Here is a 23,824-nt window from a genome sequence, read left to right on the forward strand (position 1 = left end):
GCGTGCGTGCGCCTGCTGGTGCAGAAACACACAAATAAATCACGACAGAAGCGCGGTAAGCTTAATAGCCAGCATATAGGTGCACTTGGATAAACATACAATCAAGAGCATTAGTGTCACGAATGGGGGCGCTGGGGAAAAATAGCACACTGCGTCATACAGCTTTTAATTAGCCAACAGTTTTTTTGTTGTTGTTGCTGTTTTTTTTTTAAACTCTTGCAATAACAATAATAATAATTTTAAAAGGAAAAATGCATGACAAAAGTGTCTTTTTGAAGAGAATGAAAGTGCTGCAGGATGAAAAGCTGGAGCAGTGAATAAGCGAACACCTGTCAGCAATTATGCTGGGAAGAAAGAAAGGGCAGCAGGAAATAGACGTGTTCTAATTAAAACCACTAGTTAAAAACTTCCTGCGCCTGCCACTAGACCATGTATGCGTACATATTAGTGTGTGTATGGGTGTGTGCGTGGGCGTTCGTGCGTTCGCGAAGGTCTCCAACCAGACCAGACACATGCCTTTCACAACAGATTTAACTGAAGCCTTTAAAAGGCTATATTAGCCACTTACAAAAAAAAAAAAGCTCAAACGTTCAGAATTTGAAGCATATTCATCATCGTTGAACTATTACCACGCAAACAACGAAAGACAGGAAATAAAAAAAAAAAAAACAGACATTTATAGTTTTTATTTTGTGGTAAGTGAGGCATATGGAGCTGATCAAAAAGGTCTACATTAATGATGTCCCTCTCTCCTGACCTTTGAGAACGTGACATCCGTACAGCAGCCTTTTATGGAAATTCACAGGCACGGTCAATGACAAACAAATGGCTCTTAACTACATGTATTTATATTATTTCCAAAAAACTTAATATCTATATAAAGGTCAAGTGCAGTAGCCCGATTATTAAAAACCCCTTTAAAGGCGTCAGACAAGCTCTTGAATAAATGTATTCTTAGATGTATTCTTTTATGCAATTGCATTGACAATATTTACTGACTGATGTTTGATATTTACACCAAAATATTTGGAAAAATCCCAGCCTTCAATGATTTATTTGAACAAAATTATGTGAGCCAAAATACCAGCACCACCAAATGTTTCTACAAAGTAAATGCATCTCAGACATGTTTTCAATTTATACTCAATTTTCTTATGTTGACCAAAGTGTCTAAATGGTAATCCATGACTTCCTGTGAGACACTGTGATCTTATCACTCTTCAAAATGGAAAAGACAAGAGAACATGTCAAATAAGGAGTACGAACAGGCATCTTTTGCATAATTAGCATAAATAAATAAAATGATTTTGGCAATAACAGTGGTGAGCCCAAACCGATCATGGTTTCAAACCCAAAACATCTTAGTGTGGATGTGATTGTTAAATTTGAAGTTTAAAACATTTAGTCAGTTCCATGTGAGCATCAACACAAGCAGTAAAAGCCCTGCTTGTGTTTCAAAACAAAACGGAAATACTATTTTGCCGTAGATGTGAACTATTAATGAAGCTGCGGTACATATCTATTTTGATAATGAACAAGTAAAATTTTTAGAACAGTATTTTTGTTTTTGTGATGCTCTGATAGTGTAAAGTTATAAATGTATAGAATAAAAAGAGTGTGAGGAGGATAGAAAGGTTAAACGGTCTTCAAAGTGACCCTGTTAGAGAACTGTTGGGGGTGGTGAGGAGGGGCACAAAGTCTCCAAAGCAACCACTCTTTTTAAGGAATCACATCTTTACCAGAGTTGCCAATAACTGGGAATGCACTCCCTTGATGTAACATACCGACACATGTTTATGTGTTAAACAGCATGTAAAGCCCTTGGTTACTTATGGAAGGCGAGTACCACTGGGCCCTTAACAAATTTAACCACACACTTTTGTTTTCATCAGTATAAAGAACTTCAATTGCAGTATATTAAACTAGGACAGAAAAAAACTAAAGATGCATTAATAAACTGGCTTGTAACCAGATTCAGATCATTTCCTTGCCTGATCAGCAGCCAGAAGAAAACACAACATTTTCTGAGAAGTAAATTGTTCCTTATAAAGTGCCAAGTGGTTGTGATGAAAACAATTTTTAGTGTAGCTGCAGCTCTAGAGTGAAGGAGCCTCAAAGTTAGATATTTTCATAACAGTAAGGTATTTATGATGAAGCGCAAAAGCTGTTTGAAGAGTTTGTTGAAACATATCTGCGGTTCTACCAGCTGGCGAGAGACAACAGGAAGGATAAATGGAGTACAAGTTCTGTTTATTCCCATTAGCTTTAAACTTCAGCTTCAAACCCAAACACCAACTACCAATGAAAGCCTTGCTTTAAGTGTTTAAAGTACTTTTAAAATGGCGAAAAAATTTTAAATTATTATTGAATTCTAGAAAAATAAATATATTTTGGACAGCTGGCTCTATAGCTCACCCATTTGACTTCTTGAATGTCTTCCACTTTGGGCAGCATGATGGCTGGAGGAAGAACCTTTGCTTGAAGAACCACTTGCAGGTCAGCCTCAGCTAGGCCACTGGAAACCGAATTTATCCTCACACACTTCTCAGTCCGGCCCAAGTCCAGTTCTCCCAACATCTGAGCGATGGTCTCTCTGGCTTCAGCCTACCAAACAGAGACATAAAAGACACACACACATCAATTATGATTATTTCAGGAACCTCTTAATTTAACTCCATTGCAGGTTGAAATTAACACAAAACGCACTCAATCATTTTAGCTGTGTGAAGTTACTACATCCATTGTGGACGAAATGATGTTATTTTAATGATGGCTTGCATATTTCAGCAACCACTTAACATTCAAAAAGTAAAAATTTATATTCATCAAATTATAATTGAAAAACACGACAGGAATGTTATCAAAGTCAAATGTCCTTAATAGATATGTACCTGTTTAAATTACATTGAGCACAAGCATAAAAATAATAATACATGAGTGATCAAAGAGTCTATACATCAATTTGGTGTAAATAATACACAATGAAGAATTTAACAACCCCCACTGTGAAGAAAAAAAAAAAAGAAAAAAGATTTTCTTTCCTTCTTACCACGTCTATACAGTCTTAAGAGTGAGTGACATGAGAAAATAAGCAGTCAGTTGATTGGCTGAACATTTCCATTTATGAATCAAAAGAGTTATTATTCTGGAAAGATTGGCTAAAATTAATTTTGTACTATCCTGAAAAAATTAAAAAAAAAAAAAAAAAAAAAAAAAATATATATATATATATATATATATATGTATATATATATATATATATATATATATATATATATATATATATATATATATATATATATAAATGTCAGAGAAACTTTCTGTGCCACGATTGCTTATAATATATCTGACTGTATGAAGACATCTTATGACACTAATTAGGAATGAATTACTAAAGAAATACTGCCTTTTGGCAAACATAGGTTTTAAATGAATAAAGTGAAATTGTACAGCAATAAATAAATGTGACTCAGCATGAATACCTGCGTCACCGTCCACAATGAACTGTGGTTTTCCATCTCCAAGTTACAGAGAGGGTGTCGACCGAGAAAGAAGCACTGGCTCCAAATTTAACATTTGAACTTTCAAGCTCCAAATATATCCACAGCTGCCAATATGGACAAACTAAATCCCATCTAGAGAACAGTTTTATGCTCAAATGAAGCAAATCACTTTAAGGTATAAACTAAATATCATTTTGCAATATTAATGATTTGTAAAAAGAAGTGAGGAGGGTAGAAGTCAACGAGACACTGCCACACACTATACAAGGTGGAGAGACTAATACAATATAATTTAGCTTAAATTAAAAGGTATTTTGATGACAACTGAACACAGTCAAGGGTTGCAATCAGACAATGACCACAAAGATACATCTTAAATGGTTCTGGAAGTAATGAATATTATTGAGTTCAACCCAAGTGAAGATTTTGAATCCTGCTTAAAAGTGTTAAAATTTAGAATGTCACTGGTTTCTCTGGAGCTTGCAAAGGAAAAATTAGTCAAATATGGGAGTGAATGTGTCAATTTTAGACTGTATGTATAATTATGACCCTGTGTGGCTCTTAGAAAACCCACAAGATGTTCTAAAATTCTAATTTGAACAACAAAACAGTGTTTCACTGCAGTTGCTGCTGAGTTTTGTATTTTAGCTTTGGTCCGTCACATATGTAGCATTAGCTTATAGTGGCTCAGGGTTTGGAGCTGTGTGGTAAATGTTGTTCTTATTAATATGTTAACGGCTGCATTATTCAATTCTAAATCTTTAGCTACTGCTTCCATTCACTGTCGATGTGTTTCAGATAGTTACGAAATGGGTCGTTAAAAGAAAAATGTTCTAGTAACACTTACTCAAAAAAAGAACATGGAGTGCCGATGCACATGTGCATGAGTCACATGCTGCTCAGAACTGGAACAGAAATAATAGCTTCTAGAATTTTTGTTCTGACGGGATTTTGACAGATACATTGCCATAGTAAAATGTTACCCTCACAAGTAAAACATCTGCCTAAATGCTGCTGTAAATCCTTATTAGATAGCTAGCTGGGTACGTCTCTCAAGCTACTGTTTTTAAACAGTTCACATGACTTCCTCCTCCTCACTGAATGAATATCAGTATACGTTTTCACCTCATGAACTCAGCCAGAACTACAGACTTGCCTTTATTAATTTCATCTTGTGTTGGCATTGTGTCATGCAAACTCAAGTTTCACGTAACTCTTCAGCAACGTTTAGCTATGTTGTCTACTCACCTGAAATCAGTTGTCTTTTTCACACTATTTTTGACATTTCTCAATTCTGCACATGAAAATAAATATGGACATTTTGAGATAAAAGCCTGAACGCAACTGGAAAGAAAAGTTGTAAAATGATATACACCTTTAAAATGATATACAATAATTGTGCCAACATCTCCCTGAGCAACATGTACTAATAATTCACTCTGATATGAACCTTAACTGTTTATCCTTTTCCTTATTTGCAATTTTTCACTTGCTATAGTGCCGTTCTTAAATCCTATTCTTGCATTTATCCATTTGCATCAACAAGAGTGGTTTCGCAGTTCTGTAAGAACGTTTAAATAATATCCATAAGATGTGCACTCCTAAAATGCAAATACATATTATGAAAATAGGCAAAATACCGGATGCAGCCTCGCGTTGTTTTTCTGAGAGTCAAACACCATGAGGGTGCAAAAAAATGAAAATAAGCCTACACACCCAATTTCTATCAGCAACCAAGTGGCACAAGCAGCTTTACTCAAACCAGATGCTGCAGCTGCAGGAATTAAGAGAAAACATTATGGAGTGGAGAGAAAAAGTCCAGCTACTGGAAAGGAAAGAGCTTCTGTGGGAAAAATGTGGTCTGAGTTAAGCAGTTTGAGGAAACAGTGGCTTGAAAGTTGTCAGCTCATATTAGAGACTAAACTCTGATATTTTTGCATTATATATGTGTGAACAATGCAATACGTTATATATATATATATATATATATTTATTGTTTTGCTTCAGTACAAATTATCTAAACTGTGTTTTGATTGGTGGACTGACCATTTAAATAACGCAAGTGTTGGCATAGAAGAAAATACATGGAGGAAAGCAGCATGGTTCACACCGTCTTGTTAAAACTTCAGAGAATGAAAGAATACTTGACTTTAGTTTTATCTGAGCGTTGGGGAAGCTGTCAGGAGTCGCAGGACTGAACAGTTTATGCTCTGATCTCCTGGAATGCAGAACTATACTTGATATTCTGAACGCTCCTCCAGTATCAATAAAATCCAGTATCAAACTACATATCAAAGATTTAGCCAGATTTAACAGGGGTCACGAGGCGGCTGAACTGCTCCATGTCATCTACGCCTCCCTTTTTCCATCGCTGAAGTAGAAGAAAGGGATCGTCACACCGTATGATGAGTATGCTGTGATCTTTGACTTTTACGCGAGCCCTTCTCTCTCTTTCTTTGTCTTGTGGCCGGCCTCATAAGCTCAGGCGGACCTGCAACTGTACGGAGGTAACTTAAAACGGATGGGGCGATTTATGAAGCCCTTAAATCACTAATCATAAACCTGCTACTTGGTGGATGAAATTCTGTCTGTCCCTCCGCTGTTCATGGCAAAAAGGGGAAAACCGATCTGTGAGAACTACAGACTGCTTTGTGTGCCCACAGTCACAGAGATCCTTAGCCAAACAAGATACACAGAGAACCAGATGAGATCAATAAACAGGGTTTATACTATTCACAGATCAAATAAGATAGTAGTAATGCAAGCTGCCACTTCAAAAGGGAGCCTCTGTGAATATTTTCTTTCTTGTTTTATGTAAAGGGAGACTCATCACATGGATAGCCTCTTGAACTTCTCTCAATTGCTGAATCTATGATACCAGAAACGGGCAGGTGATGATGCACTATCCTTCCCTTCATCTGCCTTTCTGCCTAAAGAAAGAGATTATTCTGCCAGATACCTTGACCCCGGAGGTATCCTGTACTCCAAGCTTGAATAAAGCCCTTTGAAAACGAGATATTTTACATTAATGGACAGCCATCCAACAAGTTGCTTCAAAGCTCCCTCCCCAATCGCCTGGTCTCCCACGGAGAGCTCACCTCAACGTCAGCTCCGTCTACCCTTTGATTCCCTCCATCATTCCCATCATTACAGGCCGACACACACAAGCGAGCGAGCAGACAGCCAGGCGGACGGGGCCGCAGAACGCGTGGACGCATATGAGAAGCTTTTCAAGTGCAGAAGAGCTGACCTTCCAGAAGAGTGAGGGCAGCTTCTTAACACGCAGCCTGAGCCTTGACGCTCAGGTTCCTACGGAGTACTGTGTATATGTGACACAGCATGGCTGCTGCCTTGTAGACATCACATCAGACCGGAACGTCCAAACTGATGTGTGTACAGTCCACAGCAGGACCAGCTTCCTCTTCAACATCAGATCATGAATGTCTCGCCCTCCTGTCAAGCCGCTTGAAACAAGCATTGCCTATGGAGAGCCTATGTGCGCAAGTTCACTTAGTTGACAGACTGAATTTAAATCATTTCTACTTGCAGCTAGAAGTGCAGCATATATACTGAATACAAAGTAGATGAGACATTTTAATGAGCTAATAGGGGAATAAACAGCGATTGCATGTTATTCGTCAAATTTCTATCCCACAACAATTCTAGTATTTGAATCCATGTTTCACACTATGGACACAAAACACAGGGGACCTCAAACACAGGAGTAATTGAAGTTTGTTCAGTTTCTTATTTTTTCGGATAGTAGCTCTCTAAATCAGGTCCATGGTCATAGGAACTTAGGAGTTCCTAAGATCACTGTTTTCTACTGTCTAATTTCTGCTTCTTTTACCTAAAATCTTCCAGTTAGAAGGTTTGGAGGCCCAGAGAGCTCCGATAATCAGTCAAAATCGAGGTATTTATTTCCTATAACTTCCCCGCTTCCTTTTTCTGTGGTAAGTATTTTTGGAGAGTCTCGTGTTTTGTCTTTTAAGTGTTGTTGTGGCTTGAGATTTCTACTTTTTTCTTCTGCCTCATTGTCTACTTTTTAACCACTGCAATGTTGGGCTTATTTGTAACAGAGATATTCAAAAACATTTTTTCTGAAGTCCAGGTCAAATGTCAAATCTTTCCCTCCAAGTGCAGGTCAAACATCGTCTCAAATGATTTAAATAAGTTTATCATCAAATGTGTTCCATTTCGTGTGCCATTGCTGTAGGTTAGGAACTCTAACCTGTCCTAATTGAACAAACGGACACTTTACTGCATTTCGCTATCCGTTAAAGAAAAATAACAGCGTGAAATAACCTCCACAGATGAAGAATTTCTGAAAGAATCAATTAGTGTTTCAAATCTTAAGTTTTTGGAATGTAAAACTAAATCCTTTCTGAAAGTTGACTTTTACTGCTTAAGAGTGACTTTAGAACAAGTCTAAAACTTGAGTCACCATTTCTCATAACCCAGTACAAATTTTTCCATCTGCATATAGATGTCCCAATCGATCCAAGTCACTTCCAGTCATTCTCCACTCAGATAGCAGGATTTGAGTGGATCTAATCCATACTTGATGTTTCTGGTTGTGGCACCTGTAGCTTACATAACTTTCTTTGAAAAAAGCTAAACATATTAGCCACATTTGAGATACGTCTTAGATGTTTACCTCTGGGATCCCATAATGTGTGTACCTCTCCAGAACAGCCCAGATAATCCCCAAAAAATTTATAGTTCCACATTTCAGCTGTTGTCACCTCGTCTCTCTTTAGTACATTTGACCACATTCATCCATTCCAAATACCGTCCTACTGACCTTGCTGTATACCCTGCTGACATGGATCAGTGAGTTGTCTCATTCATCATGTCATCTATACAGTAGAAGTGGCGGATCATTACTGCCACTGAAAGCCAATATCCAGAGTCAATCTTTTTGAAAATCGGCCTTTATACGACAACTGCATGTGTCACGAGTGGAAAAAAAAAACATATCTGTTTAGATGTAAGGAGAGTTGGAAATCTTGATTCACAGTGAAAATGGTTGTTTTCCACTCTTTTTTGTTTGTACCTTTTAAGAACCGGCATTTTGCTACCTGCTGCGCAACTCACAATGCCATTTAAAATGAGCTGTAGACTCTTGTAAGTGAAGATTGCCTGCCTGAAGTGTTGCTGCATAGCCATTTGTTTTTCTTCTGTCAGTGCATGCGTGACAGGGAGAGCGTGTGTATGTATGTATGCACGTGCACTTATGTACGTGCATGTTAGCAGGCTTCAAGTCATAGTGAATGCATCCTGACAAGTGACATGCTGCACTCCAGAAAGCCGGAGTGAGATGACTGTCTAATTCAAGCTACGCTGATAACTGAGATGTAGCAGGAGGAGATTCAGACCTTCAAACTGTCAGTTGGAGGCACAATGCGTTTTGTGTTATCCTGTCACGGAGAGACAAGAAGACACGGGTAATCGGATAGAGTAGGAGAAATTTGTAAATCATGATACCTGCTTATCAATGTTGGTAAAAACTGACAGGCTTGGGTAGGAAAACAGGAGTTTTCACACACAGTTAGCATGCTAATTAAGCATGAAAATATATAATTAATGCTCTTTGGAGTACAGTTTATCCTGTCTGTGAAGGGAAGTGACTAAGAAGATGCCCATCTACCTTGTGAAATTTGATAGTTGAATATTTAATTTCTGCTCATTTTGCATCAATTTACCTTGTTCCACAAAAACTAAACACAATGTGAACAATACCAATCTCAGAGGACACACTAACAGGAAGGTGGATGTAATTTCCTGTTAGTAAGGGTTAGCTTGGATTTTTTTTAAATGGAGTCCTGTAAAGTTACTATTGGTAATAGTTCCCTGCCCTGCAGAAGAAAACTCTCACATCACCTTGAACAGGAAATACGTTGCAAAACATTGTGCCATGACAATTTATTATATTAGTAAAGATTTTGAAAAATGAGCATCTCTAATATTGTTATTAACTACTCCAACCACCACATCAACTCTCTCCTCAAATATTTTCTACAATCCCACAATGCATCCAAAGTTCCTAGGATGCATGGAGGAGATATAGGGTGGAAGGGCAGCAAGGATCTCTTATTTCTTGCAAAACAGGAGATATTTGCTTATTTTGCACTATTTTCTCACCCACATCTTTGCTAACCCTCATTCTTTGATGCTCTCTTCTTCTTGTAACCCTCCCTTCTCCGGCATAAGTTGCTCCCTGGTGTTGAGTGTACTGAGAAACCCACTTCCATGGAATAATGTGGGTTATGGCTGCCAGTGAAAACACAAAGGTGTAACAGGATAATGGAAGCGTTCGGGAGAACCTCAGCGTTCGGGAGAACCTCAGCCCTCAGCTTTTATTCCTTTTCCTACTACTGCTGCTACTACTGCTATTTCAATACATTTGAATTGACATTTCAAAGACTTGCAAAAGTTGCCAAGGACTGAACAAGCAATTCATAAGAAACATGCTAAAACAAGCTTTGCCATCACTCATCTATGCCCCATGACCTCTTGTTCGACCACAGCACTCTCCCCATGAGGTCTCTAGTCGTTACATGACACCTAAAATCACACGTACATTTTGACAGACAGTAAAGCTTGGATTGGAAGGGCTTTCTGATCTGACCAGCATGGAGTCCATTTTCTGGTTGAGCAGCTCGCATCCCGTTTGTGAATCTTGGCAGCCTAACTGGGAGTTTCTCTCAAGTCTCTGTGGTCATGTGAGGTGTCGGGAAGGAGTAAGAATCATAAGGAAAATGTGTATTCGTCTACAGTGGCTTGGAAAAGTTTCCATACCCACTGAACATTTTCACATTTTGTCATGTTAAAACCACAAACTTCAATGTATTTTGGGGGAGAGTTGATGTAATATACCAAAACAAAGTAGTTGTGCACTAACTGTAGGGTTGAAAGAAAATGATAAATGAGTTTCAACTTTTTTTTTCCTATGAATATAAATCTGCAAAGTATGGCATGTAATTTTTCTATGGCCCTGAGTCAATGCAGCATTTTCTATGGCAATTATGGTGCCCCATCTATTGATGTATTTCTTGACCAGGTTTGCAAACAAGTAGGATACCATTTGTAAAGTCTTTGCAAAACTGGTTATTCTTAGTCAAATGTGATGGGTGGTATCTTTCAACATTTTTTTTATGCTGCCAATTGGATTGAGCTCTACACTTTCCTTTGACCACTCTAACACATTAATACATTTTGCTCTAAACCATATTTGGAGAACTGTGGCTCAGGTTACTTAATGATTTATGCTTTAATAGTCATATTTTGGTAGGTTTACAGTTGCTCCATAATCTAATTTTGAATTGTGGATTCAATGGTGCTAACCAAAACGTTCAAAGCCAGGGATGGTGTTTCATAATCTAATCCCAGACTAGTCTGTTGTGTTCCTTGGTCTTCACGATGTCATTTACTCAACAATAATTTCTAACAAACCTCTGGGGCCTTCACAGAGCAGCTGGATTTTCAGTGAGTTTAAACTGCACACGGGTTGACCATTTATTAATTAGGCAACTTCTCAAGGTATTTAATGAAATTGGATTTTATTTAGGGGCATCGGAGTAAAGGGCGTCGACACAACACAAATAAATACAACATTGAAAATTACTTCAATGTTATTCTGCTTTGTGTTGATCCACAACAAAAAAATCTCAATAAAGCCACTGATGCTCATGGTTATAATCTAAGAAAGTGGGAAAAAGTTAAAGTGATATGAATACTTTTACCAAGCACTGTACATGTCTTTCATATTCCAATTTTGCAATATCACTTTCTAGGAGCACCCTCTGTTAAGATTCATACTTGACTGGATCTAGTTTTAAAGAAGGGAGCAAAGCTTTCTGTGTCCTTTGGAAACGCACAGTGAGCATTGAATCGAGGTCATGCAGCAATTGACAGTTGACTGAATAATTTATGTTAAGTTGAAAATCTCTGGTGTCAGACACAATTCATGCATACAGCACGGCTCACGCTGACTGACAATCAGACAAAGGTAATAGACTGTAATAATGTAATCCATACAAGAATGACCTGTTTGTCATTCAACCGCTTTTAATGGAGGCATGAGAGAATCCGCTCCAGACCACCGGTAAATGGTCCAATTGGGCATATAGAATCACAGAAGAGACCAGTTCAAACCCCCTCTGACCACCCACCACTACAGGACTCATTCCAGCAAGAGTATGGTTAAGGAGGGACACAGAATATTCAGCAAGTAATGCAGAAAAGTTATGCCTGATTGCGTATTCTCTGATTTTTTACTTATGTGTACACTTGTCTTGGTTACATTACTACTAGCAATATGATGCTGGCAGTGGGCATCAGAAATAAAGCCATTGTTTGAATATTAGGGAAGAAAAACTTTGTATTTACAGTCATATTTTGGCTAATAAGTTAAGCACTATGCAATGACCAAACTCATCCCCTCTGTGATGTCCTTGTGGCTTCAGAAGGGAAATATCATCAAACTAAGAATACTGTTATATGAGAAAAAAATAAGAGAAGATTATGTGAATTTATGTATAAATATCGAGGAATGAAAAAAAATATTGAGGGTCTTCAACTTTTTTGACTGAGAAAAGGTATTTTAAGTATGACAATAATCTGTAGCCACTACAGATGACTCCACCACAACATGAATAGAACCACTGAAGGGAAAGGAAGCTGCTGGTTCACTCAGCTCAAATCAGAGGCGAAATGTGACAAGAAATAATCACTATCACATCTGCAAAATAAAACAAACAGTATCAGCTTAAAATATCAGCAATAGACCGCTAAGTTCTAAATATCGGCATCTGTTTTAATTTCTTTGCAAATTAATTTTACAAAATCCTGCAGGCGTCATTTGTTAACCTCATATCTTGGTTCATGTTTTGTTATTTACATGATAAAAATCTACATTACTACAACTGAAGCACACTTCCTGATTTCAAAGCTTTAAAAGCTGCTGAGTGCCCACTGCTGGAGCACTGACACTTCACTAAGCAGCTACGTTTCACACTTCAGCGAAGTTAATTTGCCGTATCTACCCAATAGCTCAGGGTCTCCAAGGAAATGTAGCAAACCCGGGGTGAAAACCCAGGGGGACACTGGGTTCAGGGTGCTGCTTGTTGTCTGAATGTACCTAAATTGAACTGCAGGCAGTTCTCTCCATCTCTGTTTTATTCTTACCAATTCTGCTTTTTATGCGCAAATGTCTGTGTGTGTGCCGGAGCGTGCGGACATTAGCACATACAGACATGTGCGCATGTTTCTATTGTGCCCGTCTTGTGTGCGTTTGCCGGTGTGTGAGAGGCGCTCCCCGTCGTGTCGGCCGCGCCACTATGCCATCTGGAGAGGAAATCGAGTGTGAAGTACAGTATAGTTTGGGACCAAGCTCCGTGGCAGCGGCTCAGCAGTTAGTTCATTAGTTCCAAACTTCCAGGGATTAGGAGAGACTCTCTGCGGCAGGGGGGAGTCGTCGAGGATGGAGGGACCCATGTGGGGAAAGGAGAAGGGGAAAGAAGAACGCCAGGAGGAAGACTGGACCAAAGGGCACTACGAGACAGAGAGGGAACATGGGGGGGAGGGAGAGATAAACAATCGTAACCCTAAGGACACTAAAGAGGGGGAGACAGGCAATATAGAGAACAAGACGGCAAGGGAGAGAGGAGGAGAGAGGACAGGTGTAGCCGTCAGTTCCGCTCCAGGGTTTTAACCTGCCCTCCTTATTCCTCCACCCCACTGATCATACAGATATGATGATATGTGTAAAAGTGTTAGAGCAGTCAGCCTTGTCTTGCCCTGTCTTCCTTTTCTCCTCTTCCTCCTCCTCCTCCTCCTCCTTATCTTCCTCCTTCTCCTCCCCACCCTCCCCATCAGGTCCACAGTGACAGTTAGCAAACTCCGGCTGCTACCCTTTACTCCCTTGTCTTACCTCTCTACCCTCTTGAACACTCATTATTTCAGCCAATGTGAAGCGCAGACATTTCATGAGTCAAAGTGGCAATTACCACACAATATTCCAGATTTCAACTTCCAGTAGAGTGGGGGAGGGCCGATCATGTACTTTTTTTGCTTAGATTCATAAACTTCCTTTTCAGGAGAAGGTGACGAGTAATAACTGAATACATTAGTGGACGTATAATAAAACGGTGGTGGTCAGCAGCAGCAGCAGCAGCAGCCCTATTTAAAGCACATCCATGCATACGCAGAGACTAAATTCACACTTCACCCAGCCCATTGTGGCCTTCATCTAAACACTGCTTAAAGATGACATTTAAAAAGCCAGGCCTATGCTTTTCTTCCATTAGACATGCATTACGAGACTTTGAGTCATTGTTGAGGGCCTTGCGAGCCTTGCCGAACCCACAGAGCAGATTGTGTGGTTGTCATGGTGAATATAATCGCAACGAGGCTAGGCACTGTAACACTGTCCGCACAAATACACACACAGCAACGTAGATTGTAATGGCTAGAACTCCCATTCATTTACTGATCAGTGGGATCCATTGGCTTAATAAAAGATGTTATGAGGTATGTTTGGAAATCTTCCAGCAAAATATGTCTGCACAGATAAGGAGAAAGTGTATTTAACAACATTTGATCTTAGTAAAAAGTATACTTTGCATTAAATTTCATGAATAATTGTCATCAAAATTTACTAAAGACACCCATCCAATCCAAATATGGAACAAAATGTGCCAAAACTTGTTCAATTTTAAAAAGGTCTAGAGAGGAGGGACTGAGGACATTGTTTTTTCCTGTTTTTAGGTAGAAAAACATGGATATCTAAGAAAATGTTTCAAACTTTAGTGGTGCACCATGCTTTTATTATATAAATTCCAAACAAAGACAGACTTTAGGTATGTTTCCATCACGGTTTTCTGAAAATTTATCCTCAAAAATTGAATTGGTCCAAGACCTCAAACTGACACATGAGAAAAGAGAAAAAAGTCTTCACATGGGGGGAAAAAAAACAGAGCTGCCATTTACAACAATAAAAGTACCACATGATTCTAAACGTCTTCATTCTGTAACATATTTAAAGTCACTTTAAACCTCCTGAGAATATGGAAAAAGTATCTCAAAATATCTTCCAAATGTTTTTAAAGTGGAAAAATCTATGATTTTGATTGCAAAATATCTAAAGAGCAATCAAAATCCTGGAGGGACTGATCAAAACTACAAAACACTAAGTGAAATGTCTGATTTGACAGGTAAAAAGCATCAGCCTGATGAGGATGTGTGGAAAATGAAGGGGTTGAATATGTTCTTTAAGCACTGCAGGTTATTATGTCACAATCCATTTGGCGAGATCAGAAAAGTTCATTTTAAATTGATTAACTCATTTAAAAAAACAATGATTTCTATTCATTTAGATGAAACAATTATACATATTTTAGGCGTTCCTGTCAAAAAATGTGATATTTGCCTTTTCCATAGTTAAATAAAAAAGTGTTTAAAACATGAACGTTTAAATATGGCTGAAAACTAAATGTTTCATGACTAACAAAATTAAGAAAATCTGGAAAATGGATGCAGTTTACGGCCTATAAATCCTCTGCAAAAATCCTAGGAAATAGGAAAAAAATAAATGTCTTGAAATTCAAATCTCTGATATTCAAAACCAATATGATGCCCAAATAAGGTACTGATTTTAGATGAAAAGCTATAAAGCAACAACTATTCACATCTAATTCTTCCAGGAAAAAAAAAAAAAAGGATGTCAATACCGTGAAGGTATTGGAAGAAAGGCAGTGGGGAAGGCAAATTTATTTATGGAGCAAATTACAGCACAACAAAGAAAACACACTGTAGCTTAGAAGCATTCCACACTGAGCTGAAAGCTAACACGTTGAATAGCAATGTGGTGGAAAACCTGTGCTGTGCTAATGTTTAAAAATATGAGAAAAGGAGAAAGTAATGGGATTATTGAGTAGAAAAACCACTGATGTAGAATGCAATTTTCCTGAAGTTAGTGTTGGTATTTTGATGTGCATTACTCAGAGGGCCGCATGTGGAAGACAAAGTGGTAAACCTGCTGAGTAACATTATTTTCCATCTTAAAAGGAATGGTTCTACCCTGTTGCTAATGCATTTTAGTCTTCAGTTGCAACAGCACATGTCAGGGTGACAAGTGCAACCCACTAGCAAATCGCTGACATGGAAAAAAAAAAAAAGGCTTTTCAGAAAAATCATTTACGTCTTATTCAAAATATAAAATAATTCCCACCAAATCCAGTCAGATATACAGTGATTGGCTGGTGTGGGCAAGTGTGCGAAATATGTCAGTTAGAGCTGAGCAGTTTTGGTAGAAGTCCAGCCTCAGACTTTTTCCACCAGCCTGCATGGCGCCTTGTGTGCTGCATTCTTCTCCACGTTTCCCCCCTTCAACACATTAAAAAGACAGAAGATCTGAGATCCACCAGCGCAGGGTCACAGTTTCTAGCCTGTCAGTCACACAGGCCATCGGCTTATTGTCTTTGTCCACTACAGGAACAGCCTCCAGCCATATCAATCATCTTTATTATCATGACTTAAAAACCTTTGTTGTTTAACTTTTTGCCCGGGCTCCTTCTTTATCCTGTGCTCCAATCGCAATTTCATGGGCAGTTCAGCCGGGCCAATGGGGAGGTTGAGTGGGCAGGAGGAGAATGCTTTTAACCTGCTGCATCTAGCGCTTTCCCACTGCTCACCCAGTGGGACGTGGTCACCTTGCTTTAAAAGGCTGATGGGGGGCTCCCGGGGCTTTTCTGCAACCACAATGGGGTGAAATGTGCTCGTTTTGAACATCTCACTTAGGTAGTTTTCCTTTTCAGTAATTAAGAGCAAGCACCTGTCTGGCGGAGGGAGGTGGAATTAAAATCAGTCAAGATCACAAAATAAAGCATGCGTCTGTGTGTTCCCTGCTATAGCGTTTATGGCAAGCTGATTTTCATTTATGCAAGGCACAATAGGTGGGTTTTTTTTTAATTTTATTTGTACCTTTTTGGTGAGGGCCACGCCATCCTCACAGTCCAGAACGGCGCAGTCGACATCCAGCAAGGCCAGTTTCTTCAATTTGCGTTCATCATTGCCGGGGCAGTAGAGAACTGCCCTACGGGGGATGTAGCGCAGCGAGGAGCCAGGAGACTGATGGTGATGACAGCATGCTTGGGTATACAACTGCCAGACTGCAGGCGGGAGCCAGCCGTTCTTCCTGTCAGCACAGATATATACAAATGTAAGTGCACACTGGCACAGGGAAATGGGCATACCTTTGTGAATGTGGCGCATCTTAACAAAAATCAAAGCATCAACCTTTTTTTTTTTTTTTTTGCATTTCATCATGTGAGAAGCACAAACTTCAGTATATATTAGTGGAAACAATGTATTGCATCATTGTGAATTGAAAATAAAACAACAAAACTGTGGTTTTGTTGTTTACAATCATTTTGTTGTTTATAATCAATCATTTATAATTATCCCCTTTGTCCTTACCCTGACACCCCTTAATGAAATCCAGGGTTCCCGTACAAGCCACATAATTTTTAAACACATTAAATCATAGTATAAAATACAGTTGTTCGGTGAAGGCTATAGAAAATTCCTTAGAAAACAATGAACAAATGACATCGGGAAGACTAAGTAATACAACAGACAGGTCAGGGAAAATGTCGAAGAAAAGTTTAAAATAGGCTTATGTTTTCAAACAATGTCCAAAGCTCTGAGCATGTTACAAAGCTCTGTTCAATCCATCATCAGAGCATGGAAACAGCATAGCTACGAAGCAAACAAGATATGACTAGGCATGGAACATTATTCAGAGAAACTGCCAAGAAGTGCATGGTAACTTTGGAGGAGCTGCCGGGATCCAAACCTCAAGTGAGACAATCTGCTGAAGTACAGATAAAGTATCAATCCTCGACCCCACAAATCTGGCCTTCATGATTCTGTTCCTTGCAGAGGCAGGGAACCTGGTGAGAGTTGTTGGGAAAATGGATGGAACCTGCTAAAGTCTAGAAGCTGGGGAAGATGATGAGCTTTCTTTGTTGCAGTGACCCTGTACTGTAACAACCACAGATACTAAGGAATTATTTAGATCACAGATGTCAATTTTTTAGATCCGAGAGGGTCAGTGTCCTGCAACTTTTAGATGTGTCGCAGCTTCAACAGACTTTATTCACCACCAGAATTCTGTAGAACTTAATTGTATGTTGAGAAGCTGACTTAGCAAAGTGTGGGAGATTTACCAAGTCAAATTGCAGATCTAAATCAATCTGTGGAATTGCAGAAAATGTCCTACATATACTTTACAGTCTGACTAAACTTAAGTTATTTTGCGAAGCTGGTAGGGAGACGAACCAACATACTTGCAGATAGATCCTCCTACGAAGTGTGCAATAAGAAGCTGAATACAAATGCACACTGCAAACACTTTTATTAAACCATTTATGTTATTTTTTTTTCTCCACATCAGAGGTATGCAATATAACTTTATGTTAATGTTGTTCTGGCTTTACCTCAGCCACATGGAGGACAAAGAATTAAACTGTACCTAAACCACAAAGAAACTGGTAAAGATCTCTGTGCCCCAGAATCCTCAGGAATAGCCCAATTGCATCATGATCTCTAAGGAAAGACGGGTTTTCACACAGATAGTGATAGATATAAAACCCAACACGGAGCACTGCTCTGTCTCTTTTGCAGCTATGTTGCAGCACAGGAGGGACCTGAAAGCCTTGATCTCGCTGGACGAGTAAGAGACTGAATCTTTGAAGACTAACCTTGGATCCAAAGTAAAGCACGACCTGCTTTTTTTTGTGCATCAGGGCATGCCTGAACCTGGCTCCAGCTGGAAGACAATCTGAGCATAGATTCTCCAAGAAGAGACAGGTGTCTCAGACTATGTCAACAAAGCCAGTTTTCCCACTGCCTGACCATAACAAAACAAAACTTAATAAACTTAATAATAATAAAAAAATGCCTGTAATTATCAAATACACCTAATTACAGCGGTAAACACCATCTCCGCCAATAAATTCTCTCCGGATATAAGAAGGGTAGACGGTACGCTTTATCTGAGCTGGGCAGAAGAAAAGCAAGAACAAAAAGGCATATCTGTTAAATAACAGTCTGAATTATTCTCTTTTGTATTTTAAGTCACTTAAGCTCAAGTGACTTCAATAGCTTACTAATCCTGTCAACTATGCTTCCCTCTGCCCCCCAGCTCCAATAAAGTTTAATCTACACAGAGATGTTGCAGTCAGAGCAGGTCGTTAGAACCAATTCAGAAGGTTTCAAACACTTCAGTGCTTCTAGGCATAAACCCTACAAACCAGAGGCCTGGGAGAAAGTAACAAAGAAGAGACACGTAGACTTTGGCCAAAGCCATGGGAACTATTGGACACAATATAAATACAATTCTTTAAAACAGGTAAAGTGAGTATTAAAGACATAATTTTGTTCATACTAGACATCAGTAACAGCCCAAAGAAAAAGAATTAGAGGAAAATACTTAAAAAATGAAGTGAGATAAAAAAAAATCCACAGGGAGTATCTGAAATAACATATCTGAAATGTTTTTCAAAAAGGCATAAGAAAGTCAAGAAACCATCTGATGTCAAGATGTCAATATAAAGCATTCCTGTGGCTATGTACACATTAATATCAGCATGTTTAATATTAAAACATGGCCTATAAAAGGGTTTGTCATAATCAAAGTATTACATTACGCGGTACAATAAATAAAAGCAAGGAGACTGTTTCAAGACAAAGTCTTACTATTTCAAATTAGAAAAATCATTTGGAAAATGGAAAAAAAAAACAACACAATTTTACCCTGAACTGGTCACCACAATATTATTTTAATCTATATAAAAAAAGGAGACTAAGCAAAGACAGGGTTCAAGACAGAAGTTTGTGCTTTCTAAAGACAATGTGTGAGGGAGGTAATTCAACACAATTTTGACTTGTATACCAACTGCTGGCCAGCTATTTTATCCCTCCAATGATCCTATCAGAAGTGTGAATGGAAACTGATAAAAAAGTCCCAGAAGGTATGCAGTTCTTCTCTCCAGTAGGTAAGTAGAGCGAGGGAGACCCCAGGACTGAGTTCAGGGGTGTTTTATCTTATTATTTGCTTCCTTTTTTCCCCCCTCTTCTTTTTACATCACAGGTTATCATACCATGGGGCTGTACTGCAGCTGTAAAGTGGTTAGACTCAGCCGCAGTGACAATGTTTACTACTCTAAGATCAGAGGTAGTTGTGTAGTTAGTGGGGTTATATATTGCTCGAAGGGGCTGGTTCTTATTAACACAGAGACCGCAGCAGACATAGCGCCACAAAAGAAAATAGAGGAGAATAGAGGTACAAATTCAGGAAGAAGGGGCCTCGTCATGCATTTGACTCCCTAAGGTTAGTTTGAAACCCAACTCATATGTGTTATATTTGGTTCTAATACCACATCATTTTAGTCTTAAAAATAATCTTGTTGCTTTTCTTAGTGTGACAGTTCTGCCCATTGGATCAGCAGCACTTACAAGCATTTTTGTGTGCATTTTTCTCCAGCAAACGACAACCGTTTCCCAGGAAACAACCGCACAATTGATCTTCAATACCACAGAAAAGGCTCAGGTGATCTGACATTCTTGTTTCAACATCTCTGTGCAGACCCTGAAACACACACACTCAGACCTGGAGCTTGTTCTTATTCATTAGCTTGGTGATTTATGTACCAGTTTATTATATCAACCTTTGTACCTTCGAACATACTTTCCATTTTAATCCTGACTTGTCAAGATTGTTATATTTTTAGTAGCTCAAAAAATGTTATGTCATTTTAAAAGTCTAAAGTTGAGCGTATTGGTTGCATTGGTTATTTCAGAAATAACTCACAATACACTGACAATACATTTCCAACTGGCCAAAACCTGTACGAACAATCCTGGCCAAAGCACACAAGAAATTAGGCCATTCTTACTTTTGCTTCTGCAAAGCCATCAGTGAAATTAGAAATGTTCAAGTACCTTCACAGACCGCATAACTGAATAAGTACAGTTATGGTGATTAAGACCAACAAAAATTTTAAATGCTATTCTTGTCTACGATGGCGATGAAAGCTCCCAGTCTTCTTACTCCAAGGGTTGAATAGTTCCAAAAAACTAAAATATACCATCACACCTTTCCTACACTCCAAATACATTGAATGAGTTGTCCATCAAAGTGTCTCAGTGACCGGAGCTTTCCCTAAAAGTAGAGGAACACTCACTTCCTCCCGTTTGTTGAAGGAAATTACTAAAAGAAGATCCCTTAAATTTTCCCTCACCTACGACAAATCCAGGTTTTGTTTGGAAATGTTTTCAATCATTAAGACGGTCATGATATGGGAGAAAAAGGAGTGCTATCCATTGGTCTTATTAAAGTAGCACCACACCCTGTAAGCTCAAAGTAAAATGTGCTACACAATTAACTGCAGGCTTGCAACCAAATCAGTTTACTCATCAATTTAACCTGCTAACATAAGGTTGTTAATCTCAGAGTGTAGAGAGAAGTAAACCTCATCCTGCTCACTAAGTTGCTGCAGCAGCAGAAAAAATATTTGTCGTTTTATTTTCTGCTCTGTTTTAAATGTTCCTGTAAACATAATACCAAGAATATATGATACTCTTCAAGCCTAAATTTGACAAAGGTTTCAACATCCATCCATTTTCTGTACAACCTTGTCCCCTGGGATGCTGGTGTCTATCTCCAGAGAACGTAACGGGCCAGAGGCGGGGTTCACCCTGGACAGGTCACCAGCCTGTCGCAGGGCAACACAGAGACAGACAGGACAAACAACCATGCACCCCCACCCCCCCAACACACACACACACACCCACACCCACACCCACACACACACACACACACCCACACACACACACACAGGATGGATGCAATAAGGGAACTATGGAAGCAATGAAGGGAAGAAGAAAGGAGGGAAAGAAAGACGCAGCAACCAATTTGAAAAACAAATGGGAGGATTGAAGACACAAACTGAGGATAAAAAGTAATGGATATTTTCTATGCTGTGTTTAATCTTTCAATTCCAGACCTGAAAAAAGTATTTGAATCAAATTTCAGACTTTTCCAGAGAGCATAGAAGCTTTGATCACAGAGTGTCTGGTACCATCTTGTCCCACATCCAGCTGCTAACCATTGACTTTAGCCATTAGCAACTATTGGACAAAAGTTTGTTGACTGTCTCACGGTGTTTCCTAAGAAGCTTAAAATGCTTCTAGTGTAGTTATGAATTGAGGGAATTCACCTTCAACCCGGCACCTAAAATGCATAATCTTGAATATTCCTGGAGTAATCTTAACATATGCTGAGCCGGATAGTCAACCTTCATAATTACTGTGTCTAACTTTAAACAGGTCACACTGTAAAGATCCCTGCCACTGATTAGAATGAATTTCTATTAAATATTGCATTACAGACAGTTTGCAGTAATTGCTTCATTGTAATGACCCGAAGAACACTATTTCTCGCAACTCTCCTGGCTTCCACATGGCAGCATAATCGCCTAATTCAGGTGCTAACATTCATCCTACTACATGAATTACTGCAGATAACAAGAGGCCCACTCGAAAACACACTCTGAAGACAGCCTCCCTCTCAATATGTAGATTTCCACAATTATCTCCAGCCTGGCGGCGCGAGCAGAAGCTGTGTCTAAAATGCACAAAATTAAAGATCTGCGTTTCCACCCTACAATAATAAGGCACTTCTTAATGCGTGTACCCCATTTGGTGGTCTGCAGTGCTTAAGAATCCAGATTAAATTTGGTGGAAGAATAAAAGATGAATAAAGAACAGGGAGGAAATCGATGTTTCTGAAGTACCAACAAGCCCTCTGCACCCCCGGTTCACCAAAAGCTGTCAGCAGGGAGGAAATAAAATGGTCAAGAAGTCATCAATATTTACCAAGCTACACGTCTACCTGCCTGTCTGACACTTGGCTTTTTAAAGAAAAAGAAAGCTGAAGCATTCCCTCGCATCTGCTCAACCTCCCAGCATGATGCTGCAATGTGTCTTTTCCTGAATTCCCCCCTCGCCCCCTCCCTCTCACTACGCTGCTTCAGAACTGGAAACACGAGTGATGGTACGGAAATGTTGAAAAATTAACTAGAGACATCCAAGACAGGTCAGAGGACAGAATCAAACACTTCTTTTCTACTTCTTTTGCCCCCTGCTTCCTTTGCTTGCCCTCCAGCAAGTTGGAAGCTCAGGATGAACAATCCATTCCCCTCCAGATTAGAACAGCTGGGGGCTGTAGTGTTTACAGCGGCCAGGATCTCGTTTACAAAAGAAGGAGCAGGGGAGACAATAGCATTCGGGATATGTTACAGTTTTATTAATGTACTGCTAGTCCTGCGTCTTTAGACCAAAAAAAACAACAACAAAAAAAAAAAAACACCACTCCTTTTGAGCATATCAATACATCTGCTCTATGTTAATAGATGATGTTTATATGCGTTACTGTTATTCATGAGTCAGTATGAGAGTATTTGCACAAAGATTTTAAAACAATTATTACCAATGCACAAACAGATTAGTTTGTTTCGCTTGTCAGCAGAAGGGAAAATGTAGCAAGCTAAGCCAGCAGTGGATAGCAACAGGTGTGGGAGGGGTGGTTGTCAATGCTCCATATATTCAGAGACAACTCTGGTCACTAAAGAACTAAATATATTTTCTCAAGGTGTCATCAGAGTATTACAATGGCTGATCACTGGCTGGATTCAATAACTGCAAAAACATTTGACATCGCCTTTACTTATGGTAGTCACTGCAACTGAATCACCATATATTACAGCTTAGACAATGTAATGTTACTATATATTTTAGAATACAAAATGTGCATGTTCTAGCATTTCAATGTTTAGTCTGAAAAACTTAGTAGGGCCCCATGATATTAGGGAGCTTTATAGCAATATTTTTCACCTCAACACTTTATCTAACCCTTACCATTTTGGCCACTGTCATCTGTGCTTTTTTAGTCTAAAGGACATTGGTATTAAAACATACAAAACATTTACAAAATAAATGTGGTATATTTGGACTTGCAGCTTGCATTAATACTAAATGTATTTTGGGTTTCAAATTTTTATGATGACCACAGGAGACAAGTCGGGAAAAGACAGAGCCACAATTGTGGCCAATGGATCTTAAAAGGCCTACATCTGCAATAAAAGGTTATTGGTTTCTAAACCATAACTCTTTAAATCGGAGGTATACATTGATCCTGATAACTGGCCCCCTGCCTGATTTATAACATCATAAAAAATAGTCCTGGAAGCTTTATG

General features: G+C 38.9%; 1 protein-coding gene across 1 annotated transcript in view; it reads right to left on the reverse strand.

Annotated features, from left to right (window-relative positions):
- clybl (citrate lyase beta like) overlaps positions 1-23,824 on the reverse strand; it is a 60,169-nt gene that overhangs the window by 12,342 nt on the left and 24,003 nt on the right. Inside the window, exons 2-3 of the mRNA XM_055031816.1 lie at positions 16,488-16,701; positions 2,416-2,604 (exon numbers count right to left, since the gene is read on the reverse strand). Coding sequence (XP_054887791.1) covers positions 2,416-2,604; positions 16,488-16,701 — 403 coding nt within the window. The remainder of the gene's footprint in view (positions 1-2,415; positions 2,605-16,487; positions 16,702-23,824) is intronic.

This window comes from Poeciliopsis prolifica, unplaced genomic scaffold, assembly GCF_027474105.1.
Source record: "Poeciliopsis prolifica strain line A6 unplaced genomic scaffold, Auburn_PproV2 SCAFFOLD007, whole genome shotgun sequence".
Classification (NCBI taxonomy): domain Eukaryota; kingdom Metazoa; phylum Chordata; class Actinopteri; order Cyprinodontiformes; family Poeciliidae; genus Poeciliopsis; species Poeciliopsis prolifica.